The sequence below is a fragment of the Nomascus leucogenys genome, chromosome 22a, assembly GCF_006542625.1.
Source record: "Nomascus leucogenys isolate Asia chromosome 22a, Asia_NLE_v1, whole genome shotgun sequence".
NCBI lineage: Eukaryota > Metazoa > Chordata > Mammalia > Primates > Hylobatidae > Nomascus > Nomascus leucogenys.
Window position 1 is genome coordinate 119,384,376 of NC_044402.1, and position 13,909 is coordinate 119,398,284.

At 45.1% G+C, this 13,909-nt stretch overlaps 2 protein-coding genes across 6 annotated transcripts in view; both read left to right on the forward strand.

Moving 5' to 3' along the window:
- STK36 (serine/threonine kinase 36) overlaps positions 1-2,187 on the forward strand; it is a 31,176-nt gene extending 28,989 nt beyond the window's left edge. For both annotated transcript variants that reach the window (XM_030804248.1, XM_030804249.1), the window contains exon 27: positions 1,351-2,187. In XM_030804248.1, the coding sequence (XP_030660108.1) occupies positions 1,351-1,494 (144 nt within the window). In that variant the 3' untranslated portion in view covers positions 1,495-2,187. The remainder of the gene's footprint in view (positions 1-1,350) is intronic.
- An 8,269-nt stretch (positions 2,188-10,456) lies between these two features.
- The window catches only part of TTLL4 (tubulin tyrosine ligase like 4), a 45,232-nt gene continuing 41,779 nt past the window's right edge, over positions 10,457-13,909 (forward strand). For all 4 annotated transcript variants that reach the window (XR_004027809.1, XM_030802750.1, XM_030802748.1 and 1 more), the window contains exon 1: positions 10,457-10,689. The gene's annotated coding sequence lies outside the window, so the exon portion shown is untranslated. The remainder of the gene's footprint in view (positions 10,690-13,909) is intronic.

A 13,909-nucleotide genomic window follows, 5' to 3' on the forward strand; every position in this document is an offset into this window, starting at 1 on the left:
TGTCTCAGCCTCCCAAGTAGCTGGAATTATAGGCACGCACCACCTTACCTGGCTAATTTTGCGTTTTTAGTGGAAACAAGTTTCACCATGTTGGCCAGGCTGGTCTCTAACTCCTGACCTCAAGTGATCCACCCACCTCAGCCTCCCAAAGTGTTGGGAATACAGGTGTGAGCCACCCTGCCTGACCGCAATTTTCAGTATATAAAGAGTCCAGTAGGTCAGGCTCTGTGGCTTTTGCCTGTAATCCCAGCACTTTGGGAGACTGAGGTGGGCGGATCACTTGAGGTCAGGAGTTTGAGACCAGCCTGGCCAACATAGTGAAACCCTGTCTCTACTAAAAATACAAAAATTAGCTGGGTGTGGTGGCAGGTGCCTATAATCCTAGCTTCTCGGGAGACTGAGGCAAGAGAATCGCTTGAATCTGGTAGGAGGAGGTTGCAGTGAGCTGAGATCATGCCTCTGCATTCCAGCCTGGGTGACATAGCGAGACTCTGTCTCAAAAAAAAAAAGCCCATTGGAAATCACAGATATCTACATATGGTAATACAAATTATGACATCTCAAAGTGGTAGCATTGGGAAGTTCATGCAGAGCAGAAATTTGAGAGGATGGTGAAGATCTTTTTTTTTTTTTTTGAGACAGAGTCTCACTCTGTTGCCCAGGCTGGAGTGCAGTGGCGTGATCTTGGCTCACTGTAAGCTCTGCCTCCCGGGTTCACACCATTCTCCTGCCTCAGCCTCCCGAGTAGCTGGGACTACAGGCACCTGCCATGACGCCCAGCTAATTTTTTGTATTTTTTTTTTTTTTAGTAGAGACGAGGTTTCACTGTGATAGCCAGGACAGTCTCTATGTCCTGACCTCGTGATCCGCCCGCCTCGGCCTCCTAAAGTGCAGGATTACAGGCGTGAGCCACCTTGCCTGGCCAACGGTGAAGATCCCATAGGAATCTTGTGCAATCCATGGGGAAAATAATTAATGGGATTCTTGGTGGTAATGAGGTTAGAACTCACTGGTCTGCATCGAAGGCTAGGAATTAGACCTTTTGGCTTACTGTGAGTTACTGCTGCATTTCATCAAGTCTTCCTGGGGACAAGTATATGTGTCCCTTAGTGCCTTGGTTTCATGGTCTGTAACCAGAGAATGGAAGTAGACTTCTGGTCCTGATGATTCCTATCTCCAAGGTTTCTCTTCTGCCATTCAGTCTATTCCAAGTCCCCAAGAGCCCATTTCCTTTTTCTTCCTCTTCTCGAGTGGGAATTCCTGGGTAAATGAGAGTCCTCTGCACCTGCCCCAGACACCACCATTTCTGAGCCTCATGTTCTGTTCTATCATCTGCTCTCTATCCTACAGGTACTGGTGTCCCTGGGTGCCAGTGAGAAACTAGCCTTGCTCTCTCTGGGGAATCAGTCACTGCCACACAGCAGTCCTGGGCCTGCCTCTGCCAAACACTGCAGGAAACTCATTCACCTCCTGAGGCCAGCCCATAGCATGTGATTCCAGATTCCTGAGGTCCAGCCTCCAACTTTGGTTGCCAGCTCTTTCTTATTCTACTACACAAGCCACCAACTCAACTGAGAGCTAAAGAGACTAGAAAAGAGATAAGCTGCCAACTCAACTGAGAACAAGAAACTAGAAGAGATTTATATATAAAGCTTCTTCCTTCTCCCAGATTCAGGATGTTTTCAACCAGTAAATTTTATTGCTGTTGGTGCCAGAGAAGAGTCCTTTCTTCTCTACATCCAGGGGCCTTTTCTCCAATAATGTGCCTTTAACTCTAGGGACCTGCCTCACGGACCTTAGGGAAAAACCTTCCTTTCTGGAGCTCCTTTAATCTTCCTAGCAGGTTTTTGCCTTAGATGTGCTGGCCCCAGGACAGTGATGAAGATTGAGCCTGTCTCAGCTCTAGGCTGTGGGGATCAGTGCCATCAGTCCCTGTTATTGAGGGATTATCCCTTAGCCAGCATTCCTATCTGTGGGTGGGCGTGGAGAGTGTATCTTTATTTGGGGTGTGTGTGTATACGTGTGTGTGTGTGTATGTGTGTGTGTTTAATAGTTCTGTTTGTAAACTCTTTTAATAAAAATCGTGCCTCACCATACTTAAAGCTCCCAGGACAAGGGTTGGGAGGCTCAACCCCTCTTTCAGCTTCTATGTGGTGTTGGAGGTGCTGGTGTCCTGTTCACACAAGATCCTGGTCTGGCAGCTTATTTATATCATTTCTTGCCTTCCAATTTCCCCCTTCCTAGATGAACTATATTTGGTTACCTACTTTCAAGTCAAGGCCGGTGGAGCTGAAATAGGAAAGGGTAAGATTCAACAGAGCGGTCAATTAGGTTGCTCAGACTTAGTGACTAATTTTAATATTTAGTGGAGTTCTGATGTGTAGGGACTCCAAGCTGCTTTAGAAGGATAGCTATTATAAAGATTGTGCAATTTACCAGAAAGGGCTTTTAGTCAGACCTGTTAGAATTATAATCTAACTGGAAGCATTGGAAAACCTTAACTCATTGGATGGCTTAGAACAAGCTTCCAGGGCCTTGATTTCTCCATCCATAAAATGAGGAGACTCCTTTCTGTCTTTCCTTAAATTCCAGTTGTTTTAGAAATGAAAGACAAGTAAAATGCCCTTATTTTTATAAGAAATTTTGTTTAACCCTCATCTTCATTGTCCACAGTGTTTATACTTTAGCAAAAATAATATTTTTCTAGGGAGCACCATAATTTTCTCCTATCCAGATTATCTCAATTCAGTTCAATGTATATTTTTTGAGTCCTTTCTGTATGCCAGATACTATTCTAGGTACAGGAGATAAAACAGTGCCCATCATACAGTTTCCATTCTGGTCGGGGAGATAGTGAAATTATTAAAAGAATAGTATGTAGGAAGGTGATAAAAGCTATGGAGAAAAATAAACCAGGGAAAGGGGATGAGGAGTGCTGAGTTGGATGGTCAGGGTAGGCCTCACTAGAAGGTGACACTTGAGAAAAGACTCGAAGGAGGCGAGGGAGTGAGTTGTGCACCTATTTTGGGGAAAAACCAAGGCCCTGAGATGAAAGCATGCCTGGCATGCTTGAGGAGCTATGAGGAACCAGTGTGGATTAAGTGAGTAAAGAAGGTGGAGAATAGTAGGAAATGAGACAGGAAGGTAATGGTGGGGGCCAGATGTTGTAGGCTTTGTAGACCTTGGTGAAGACTTGGGCTCTGACTTTGAATAGAGGAGGCATCTATTGGAGGCTTTTGAACAGAGAATTATATGAACTACCTTGCATCCTAAAAGGATCACTCTTCATTCTGGTCTTGTGAATGGCTATGGGGAGTAGGGGAGAATGGGAAGTAGGATGAGCAGTTAGGAGGCTATTGTTATAATAATCCAGGCAAGACAATGGTGTCCTGGATGGCGACTGGGGTGATACCAATGGAGTGATAAAAAAGTAGTCAGATTTTGAATATATTTTGAACATGGAACAAACAGGATTTCTTGACTGATTGGAGGTGGAGGTATGACCAAAAGAAAGCAGTCAAGGATGACTCCAAGGTTTTTGGTCTGAGCAACTGGAAGAATGGAATTGCCATTAACTGAAATGGGGAAGGCTAGCAGTGGAGTGATAATGGGTGGGAACAAGTTCAATTGTGAACATGTTGTCTTTCAGTTGGAAATGTTTGAACACACACAAAGGTAGAGGATAGTTCAGTGTACTCCATCACTACTTGAGCAGCTACCATATCTATTTTGTTATTCAGGTGTTTGTTTGTTTTTGAGACAGTCTCGCTCTGTCACCCAGGCTGGAGAGCAGTGGCATGATCATGGCTCACTGTAGCCTCGACCTCTCAGGCTCAAGAAATCCTCCCACCTCAGCCTCCTGAGTAGCTGGGACTACAGGCACCCGACTAATTTTTGTATTTTTTATAGAGATGGAGTCTCACTGTGTTGCCCAGGCTGGTTTGGAACTCCTGGGATGAAGTGATACTCCCAAAATGCTGGGGTTACAGGTGTGAGCCACTGCCCCAGCCTTACTCGGGTTATTTTAAAACAAATCCTGGCTAACAGTGTTATCCGTACATACTTAGGATACGTCTGTGGCAGATCAGGACTTTTGTTTTTCATTTTTATCAAAACCACAGTATAGTACTGTACTTGACAAAAATTAACAATTGCTTAATATTAAATATCTCATCTGACCTCAGTATTTCTTGGCCTATAGTTAGTTTGTTCAAATACAGATCTAGATGAAGTCTACTTACTGCATTTGGTTGACTTGCTCATAAGATTCTTAATATCAGGATAGAATGAATGAAATTAAAAATTTTTTTTTTAGAAGTTGCTGAGATCTGAAAAAAAGATTTTATTTTATTTATTTATTTATTTATTTATTTAATTTATTTATTTTTGAGACAGAGTCTTGCTCTGTTGCCCAGGCTGGAGTGCAGTGGCATGATCTTGGCTCACCACAACCTCCACTTCCCAGGGTCAAGCGATTCTCCTGTCTCAGCCTCCCAAATAGCTGGGATTACAGGCACACACCACCATGCCCAGCTAGGTTTTTTGTATTTTTAGTAGACATGGGGTTTCACCATGTTGGCCAGACTGGTCTCGAACTCCTGACCTCCGGTAATCCACCTGCCTCGGCCTCCCAAAGTGCTGGGATTACAGGCATGAGCCACCGCGCCCAGCCAAGATTCTTAATATAAAACAGTTCCCTCTACTTTTGGGAGGTACAATTTGATTGAATAAACCAGATCATTTGAGCAGTAGCCTTCACATTAGATTTGGCTGATTATATATTGGGATGTCATTTATTCCATTACAGTATTCTTCCTATTTCCTTTAAATTGTTCATTGGCTCTGGATAGATGAAGACGTTAGAAGCACTTTTCTTCTTGTAAATTCTGTTGCTCAAATCTCCTGTGTCTATTCCTTGATTAGGACCCAGGCAGTCAGTCAGCCATGCTCTTGACTTCACTAAGACCTGTCTAGGCAAATACAGTATTTTAAAATCTAGATTGTTTTCCTAAAAGATAAACTAAGGGGAGTTACCTTATGTAAGAATTATTTATTTTTTTAAATAATAAACTAAATACTAGCTTGAAATATCATTCCTATCTGGTACATAAACAATTTGTTAAAAAGAAATTAAACTGCCTGTAATCCCACAGGAAGAATACTGTAATGGAATAAATGACATCCTGGCCACTTTGGGAGCCCGAGGCGGGTGGGTCACAAGGTCAAGAGATCGAGATCATCCTGACCAACATGGTGAAACCCCGTCTCTACTAAAAATACAGAAATTAGCTGGGCGTGGCGGCACAAGCCTGTAGTCCCAGCTACTCAGGAGGCTGAGGCAGGAGAATCCCTTGAACCCAGGAGGTGGAGGTTGCAGTGAGCCAGGATTGTGCCACTGAACTCCAGCCTGGCGACAGAGCGAGACTCTGTCTCAAAAAAAAAAAAAAAAGAAAGAAAAGAAACTTATACCTAAACTTTTTAGACTAGCACATAAAGCAATAGTTGATCATTTTATGTGGAAACAAGAAAACACATCCATGTCCTTGAAAGCATTCGGTCTGAAGGATTAGAAATACCGTATCAACAATTTTACATCTAGCAATTATTGCACAAGGGACTGACAGAGTACTAAGAGAATTTGGAGTGAATGTTTTGTGTAGTGCCTGGAATCCAGAGAATGTTTGGAAGGTTTGAGGATTTGTGCCTGTGTTTGATTTTGTATGTATGAACAGGTATGTGTTTTAACTTTTTTGGTGGTAATGGGGAACTTAAAGTTTTCAACCATATAAAAGTAGAGAGAATGGCATAATAAACCCCCAGACCCTGATCCTACAGATTCAGCTGTCATCAGCATTTTGCCCTACTATCATCAATATTTTGGCTCTATGTACCATATTCCTTTTAAAAATTTATCAGCTGGGTGTGATGGCTCATGACTGTAATCCCAGCACTTTGGGAAACCGAGGCAGGCAGATCACTTGAGGTCAGGAATTTGCCACCAGCCTGGCCAACATGGTGAAATTCCATCTCTACCAGAAATACAAAAATTAGCCAGGCATGGTGGTGCACACTTGTAATCCCAACTACTTGGGAGACTGAGCCATGAGAATCACTTGAACCTGGGAGGCGGAGGTTGCAGTGAGCCCAGATCGTGCCACTGCCCTCCAGCCTGGATGACAGAGAGAGACTATCTCAAAAAAAAAAAAAAAAAAAAAAAAAAGCTGGGCATGGTGGCTCACACCTGTAATTCCAGCACTTTGGAAGGCTGAGGCGGATGGATCACCTGAGGTTGAAAGTTGGAGAGCAGCCTGGCCAACATGGTGAAACCCTGTCTCTACTAAAAATACAAAAATTAGCCGGGCGTGGTGGCGGGCGCCTGTAGTCCCAGCTACTCGGAGAGGCTGAGGCAGGAGAATGGCGTGAACCCGGGAGGCGGAGCTTGCAGTGAGCCGAGATTGCGCCACTGCACTCCAGCCTAGGTGACAGAGCGAGACTCCGTCTCAAAAAAAAAAAAAAAAAAAAAATTATCCGGGCGTGGTGATGCATGCCTGTAATCACCACGAGAGGAGGCTGAGACATGAGAATCGCTTGAACTCAAGAGGCAGAGGCTGCAGTGAGCCAAGATCATGCCACTGCACTCCAGCCTGGGCAACAGAGTGAGACCCTGTCTCAAAACAAAAAAAAGTTTAACAGGATATTTAATTTTGTACATACACATAAGTGTCCTACAAAATATGAGACTCAAAGAAGGGTCAGATGTTCAAGGCTTATATGGCATCTTGAGCTACAGAAAGGCATAGGAACTTGGGACTTCTGGGAGGTGGTGGAGACTCAAGTTATGGGATGGTGAGGGGAGGAATTCCATGGTGAATGTAAGTGGTCTTGTTCTGTAGATAAAAGTCTCTCAGGAAATAAAATTATCTCACAGCAGCCCTCAGGAGAATAGGTGACTGGGCACAGTGTCAACCTCCAGTTTCCTCTCCTGTGATCTGAGTTTATTTTTCCTAGTTGATAATATTCTCAGGGAAAGGATTCATACCAGTTGAGTTCCTTTTGGAGGAACTCAGACAAACCCCCTGCCGACTGCATCTGCTATTACCTTGTGCCCTTTGTCCAAAGTAATCAACATACCAAAGTGTCATGTTTTGGGGTGGCATTTCCTAAACTCCATCAACCAGATAAGGTAATATTTACAAGTTCCTGGAATTAGGACACAGATACATCTTTTGAATGGGTGCCCACCATTCAGCTCCCTACAATAAGAGAATAAATAGTGGTTTCTTAATATTGTCTATGCTGCTTTTTTTTTTTTTTTTTTTTTTTGTAGAGAGGGGGTCGCCAGGGTGGAGCACAGTGGTGCAGTGTTAGCTCACTGCAGCCTCAAACTCCTGGGCTCAAGTAGTCCTCCCACCTCAGCCTCTCAAATAGCTGGGAGTACAGACTTGAGCCATTGGGCCTGGCACATCAGCTATGTTCTTAATGTTTTCAATCCTTATTCAGATTTTTACGTAGTCTTGACAATGAAGAATCTCGGGACTCGTAAATTTGAAAGGGAGAGCTTTATTTCTTAATAAAGGGTTGCAGCCTGCAAGGTGGCCATTCTGACAGGCTGGGAAGTATAGTTTCTGGCAGAAGCTGAAAGCAAGTACTTTGAGAGAGGGGTAAAGGGAACAGGAATTTACACAGAGTGGGGTGGCTAAATACACATATTTAATAAGCTATAGGAGGAGTCATGATAATGAAAGAAACAAATGCATGCACAATTGAGCTTCATGCCTCTTCATGGGTTGCATATTCAAAAAATGGCTGCATTCGCATGATCCTGGGGTGGAGTTTTCAGCCCTCTGATGTCAAAAGGTAAAGCACAGGAAATGAAAACCCTCATTGTGCACCCTCCTCCAAAACCCATCTGGAGATGATGGTCAGTTTTAGGAAGGGATGCATTGTGAAACTGATGGGCTGTCATTTTGAAACTGTGAAGTCAGTCTGGGCAACATAGCAAGATCTTGTCTCTACAAAAAATTTAAAAATTAGCCAGGTGTGGTGGTTTGTGCCTGTGGTCTCAGCTACTTGGGAGGCTAAGGTGGAGGACTGCTTCAGCCCAGGAGTTTGAGGCTGCAGTGAGCTGTGTTCATGCCACTGCACTCCAGCCTATGTGACATAGTGAGATCCCTTCTCAAAAAAAAAAAAAGAAAGAAAGAAAGTGCAAAGAGTAGGGAGTCTGGTTCTGGCCTCTAAAACCAATGAAGGATTAATCATCCCTTTCTTGATTTCTAGAGCTGGTTTCTGCTTACTCCTTAGGAAAGAATTCTGTTTAAAGGTTAATAAGGAAGGGGCATATTGAGGCGTGTTGGACCTCCCATCTCATCATAGCCAGGAACTCAGTTTTTTTCTTTTTTTTTTTTTTGAGACAAGAGTCTTGCTTTGTTGCCCAGGCTGGAGTGCAGTGGTGCGATCTCGGCTCACTGCAAGCTCCACCTCCCAGGTTCTCACCATTCTCCTGCCTCAGCCTCCCTAGTAGCTGGGACTACAGGCGCCTGCCACCACGGTCGGCTAATTTTTTGTATTTTTAGTAGAGATGGGGTTTCACCGTGTTAGCCAGGATGGCCTCGATCTCCTGACCTCGTGATCTGCCTGCCTCAGCCTCTCAAAGTGCTGGGATTACAGGCGTGAGCCACCGCGCCCGGCTGGGAACTCAGTTTTTAAGGTTGCTCTAGCGTCCCCTCAGCCAAGAGGGGGTCCATTAAGTTGGTTGGGGCGGTACTTAAAATTTTTATTTCTCAGTCTCAAAAATGTCATTTTACAGTTTGTTTGAATCAGGGTCCAAACAAGCTGCACTCATTGCATTTGAATATATTTCTTTTATTTTTCTCAAGAGGGAGTCTTGCTCTGTTGCCCAGGCTGGAATGCAGTGGCATGATGTTGGCTCACTGCAACTTCTGTCTCCTGGGTTCAAGCGATTCTCCTGCTTCAGCCTCCTGAGTAGCTGGGGGCTACAGGTGTGCACCACCATGCCTGGCTAATTTTTGTATTTTTTGTTGGAGACAGGGTTTCACCATGTTGCCCAGGCTGGTCTTGAACTCCTGACCTCAAGTGATCCTCAGAGTGTTGGGATTACAAGTGTGAGCCACTGCACCTGGCCAACATTTGAATATATTTCTTAAATCTCTTATAATCTAAAACCTCTCCCCATTTTTATACCCTAAAATTCTTGAAGGAAGAAGAGGTCATTTATTCTGTACATTGGCCCACATTCTGGATTTGTCTGATTGCTTTCTTGTAGTGTTATACAGTTGTTTCTTTTTATTTCTCGTAAACTGGAAATTACAGCCAAAACTTGATTAGAGTCACTCAACTGTTTTTTTTTTTTTACAAAAATACGCTATACCTCATAAATATTTCTGTTCAATTGCATCACATCAGGAAACACAATGCTCAGCTGTCCCATGTTTCGTGATCTAAGATTGATTGGTACATGTAGGTTATCTTCAGTGTAAAATTCTCCCATAAATTATCTAATACTTTTAGCATCCATCAACAACTGTTGCCTAAATAAGTTATTTATTGAGATCCTTCCTCTGGTCCAGATTGTTTTCATCAGATTAGTTTTATCTTTGTCCCCTTTATTTCTGTAGCCAATTGCCTAGGAAAGATCCTTTCATCTTCCAGCTTTCTTAGATCTCCAAATCTCTCAGGTCTAGGGACATCTGAGACAGGAGCACGATCTGGCTTGCCTGGGGAGCTAATGAGATAAGGAATTGAGTCAGTATTTCCTAACGTTCACACTTGAAGCCCATAAAGCAGGCAGGTGGTTTTAATTTTGCCCCGCTGGGTGGGTTGGGGTTAGGGAAGGATGGGTTAGAGGGAGGCAGAGTGAATCGGGCAATCTCCCCTTTCCTGCGGTCAAACTCAAAGGCTTTTACTAGAAATCCTTCAACAGAGCCTGGGCCCTTTGATTTTCAATTGAGGAAAGGCCAAAGAGTCCAGGCCAAGCGTGGGGGCTCCCGTCGTAATCCCAGCGACCAGGAGGCTGATGCAGGAGGATCACTTGAGGCCAAGAGTTTAAGACCAGTCTGGGTAACATAGTGAGACCCTGTCCTGAGTAAAAAAAAAAAATTAAAAAAGCCCAGCATGCTGGCGTGCCTGTAGTCCCAGCTACTCGAAAGGCTAGCGGCGGGCGGATCGCTTGACCAGGAGTTCAAGTTCACAGTGAGCTATGATCACGTCGCTGCACTCCAGCCTGGGCGACAGAGCGAGATTCTGTCTCTAAAAAAGAAAACAGTCCATACGGAGTAGGTGGAATTAAGAGTAGAAAGGGAGAGTCCTGAATGCGAGCCTTTCAGAGCTGTAACCCCGGGACTACATCTCCCAGAATTCCGCTCGCCGGATCCCACCGCATTGAAGGGACTGCGCGTGCGCGAGGCAGGTGACGACCCGCCCCTGCAGGCCCCAGAACCCCCGAGATTCTCCGCGCTTGCCTCCCGCCCTCTCCTTCCAGACCCTCGGTCTGTCCGCTGGGGGCGCGCGCAGTGTGCGGCAGGCGGCAGCGGCGCTGGCGGCCGAGTGCGCGGGTCACGCGTGGCGGTGCGTGGTTGCTAGGGGCGCCTGAGGCTGCCGGGTAGCCCAGCAGGCCTAGGGAGGAAGTAGCGTGGAGCCGGTGCCGAGCCGGGGCGAAGCTGGATCCCCTAGGTGAGTGCGGCTGCGGAGCCAGGGGAGCCGACCCCAGACACTCCGCCGGTTCCACGCTCTCGACCTCCCTCTACCCGAGTTCTTTCGCGCGGGTCCCCAGCCCTCCGGCCACTCTCACCCTAGCCCCGCTTCCTCCCGCCACCCCTCATACCCCGGGAGGCCAGGGAGCCGCGGCCTCCTACCCGGCCGGGACTTCGCGCCTCCTCGGAGCCGTTCTCCTCTCCGCCACGCCCCGCGAACTTAGTCGGCCTCGTCTCCAGGTGCCCGAACCCTGCCCCATCCCCTAGTCCTGGCCTCCGAGCCTCCTCTGTCCTGCCGCGCTGAGGTTTAAATTCTCTCTGGGTGTGAGCCCAAGCTCCTCGCAGGCTCCAGGGCCGAATTTAACAAGGATATCTACTTTTTCACTTCTCCATCGTCAGTATCTGTAGAGGAATACGTTCCTAAACTCTACAGATTCAAACAGGATCTGAGATCCTGTGGAATTTAATTCTTCATTCATCAATTCCTTTATTTAATCATTCACTAAACAATTTTTAGTAGATATTGACAAATATTTAATGAACTTGGGTACAATGGAAGGGATTGAGGGGATAGAGTGGCTAATAGGACAAGCATGTTTTCACGGAATTTACAGTCTAGGAGATTATTAATCAAGTAAACGAGCATTTGCCATACTGTGGTGTGTGCTGTGATAGAACAGGAAATACTTAATCCAGACTTACTTAGAATACGACATTATTCCCATTCCTCCTGGTCTTCACATTCCCATTCTGGATCTAGGAAATATTTTAATCCTTCCTTGATGGAATCGTCTTTGCTTTCTCAGATACTCCAAATCACCTGTTCTTTAACTGCAGCACCTGTTGATTTAGCATTTGGGGGACCCTTTGGGACAGTGTTCCATCCCATCCTTCTGTTTCTTGCACTGAATACCGAGACACTGTTTGCATTTAAACCACCCACTTTGTGCTCAGAAAGTTAGCAGCTACTTATTGATTGGACTGAATCAATCCTTGAAAAATTAACAAGTGTTTTCTGGGAATAAAGAGGTGAGAGGACATTCCAGATACACAGTGGCTTTAGGAAAGAGACAGCAAGTACTGAAAAGAGAACTGGAAACAGTTTGACAGACCTGGGCTAGATTTGGAGGGAGCCAACCAGTGACAAATAGAAAGAGTGAAGTTAATAGGGGTTAGATCACAAAGGGCCTTGGATGTTTTGCTGAGTTAGAACTATATCCCTGGAGCAGTGGTTTTCAAGCTGGAGTAATCAGGGTCCTAGACTTCCAAGGGATACACTTGCACGTCTAACTTTAGATGAATACATTTCCAGATCCTCAGCTTCCCAGTGAACTTTTTTTTTTTTTTTTTTTTTTTTTTTTTTGAGATAGAGTCTTGCTCTGTCGCCCAGGCTGGAGTGCAATGGCACGATCTTGGCTCACTGCAACCTCCACCTCCCGGGTTCAAGCGATTCTCCTGCCTCATTCTCCGGAGTAGCTGGGATTAGAGGCGCACGCTGCCACGCTCGGTTAATTTTTTTGTATTTTTTAGTAGAGACGGGGTTTCACCATCTTGGCCAGGCTGGTCTCAAACTCCTGACCGTGATCCACCCGCCTCAGCCTCCCAAAGTGTTGGGATTACAGGTGTGAGCCACTGCACCCGGCCCCGATGAACTCTTTTTCTAAGACTGCCCTTACAAAAAAAGGGGAGGAGGCTGTGTGTGGCAAATCCCTCACACTTCCCAAATTTTAATATGGTGTATTGACCTGAGTGTAAAAATGTCCTCAGATACAAATAAGGAATACTTTGGAAATATTTATTTTCAGGAACACCTCCTTTAGTGATTTAAGTTACCTCTCAACCCAGAAGGCTTGCCAATACACAATCCCATTCATGTAAAGTGTATTCTTTGTTAGGATATTCTGACAAGAACATAACAGTTAAATGTAACGGGAATGTCCTTTGGGACAATGGAATTTTTAAGTTATTTTGGATAAAACTTGCATAAAATTTTTAAAGAGATTTCTTTTAGTTCAGGTGTGTGTTACTTGGTAAGATAGTTTATACCTATTTTAACACCGGGTGTGGTGGCTCACACCTGTAAATCCAACACTTTGGGAGCCCGAGGCAGGCTGATCACTTGAGCCCCAGGAATTCGAGACCAGCCTGGGCAACATGGCGAAACCTCTTCTCTACAAAAAATAAAAAATAAAAATTAGCCAAGCATGGTAGCGTGCTCTTGTAGTCCCAGCTGTTTGTAGGCTGAGGTGGGACGATGTATTGAGCCCAGGAGATTATCCAGGCTGGAGTGCCGTGGTGTGATCATAGCTCACTGTAAACTCCAACTCCTGGGTTCAAGCCATCCTCCCGTCTCACCCTCCTGAGTAGCTGAGACTACAGGCATGCGCCACCCATCTGGCTAATTTTTAAAAGTTTTTAGTAGTGATAGGGTTCTCTCTGTGTTGCCCAGGCTGGTCTCAAATTCCTGGGCCCAAGTGATCCTCCTGCCTCAGCTTCCCAAAGTGCTGGGATTACAGGAGTGAACTACTGTGTCTGGCCTAGACGTTACCTTATATGTAAGGAACACATGGTTTTAAAAATTCTTTCAGGGATACACGAGTAAAATCATGTAAAGAATATGTTCCAGGAAAACCACAGAAAGATAATTAGCAGGAAAATAATGTCAGATTTGGATTTAAGATTACTGTAGTGTCAATATGTTGGTTGAATAGGAAGAATTTTAGACTGGAGGCAGGGAGCCAATGAGAAAACTGTTATAGTGGCCTAGGCTAGAGATGATGAAGGCTTTATGGTTGCTCTAGTGGAAATGGAGAGGGTTTAGAGAGATGTTAACCATGGTAGTGTTGACAAAACCTGGTGGCAGAATAGAGGCAGGAGAATGGGACAAGGAGCAGTGTAGAATGATTGTAAGTTTCTGATTTCAGGGTGATGATGTAGCAGCACATCCAGGTAGAAAGGCCCAGGAGTTCATTCTGTAGGTCTGGAGCTCACAAGAGAGGCCTGGGTGATGATAGAGTTGAGAATATAGGAGGTGGTTGAAGCCGTGACGTGGAAGGGATTGCTCTGGGAGAGAGGTAATAATGGCAGCTGCCACTTGTTGAGTGCTCACTGTGTGCCAGGCAAAGTGAGAAGTCTGAACTCAGAGGAACACCAATATTGAAAGGATGGGTAGAGGAAAGAAGAAGGAAGAAGAGGACAGA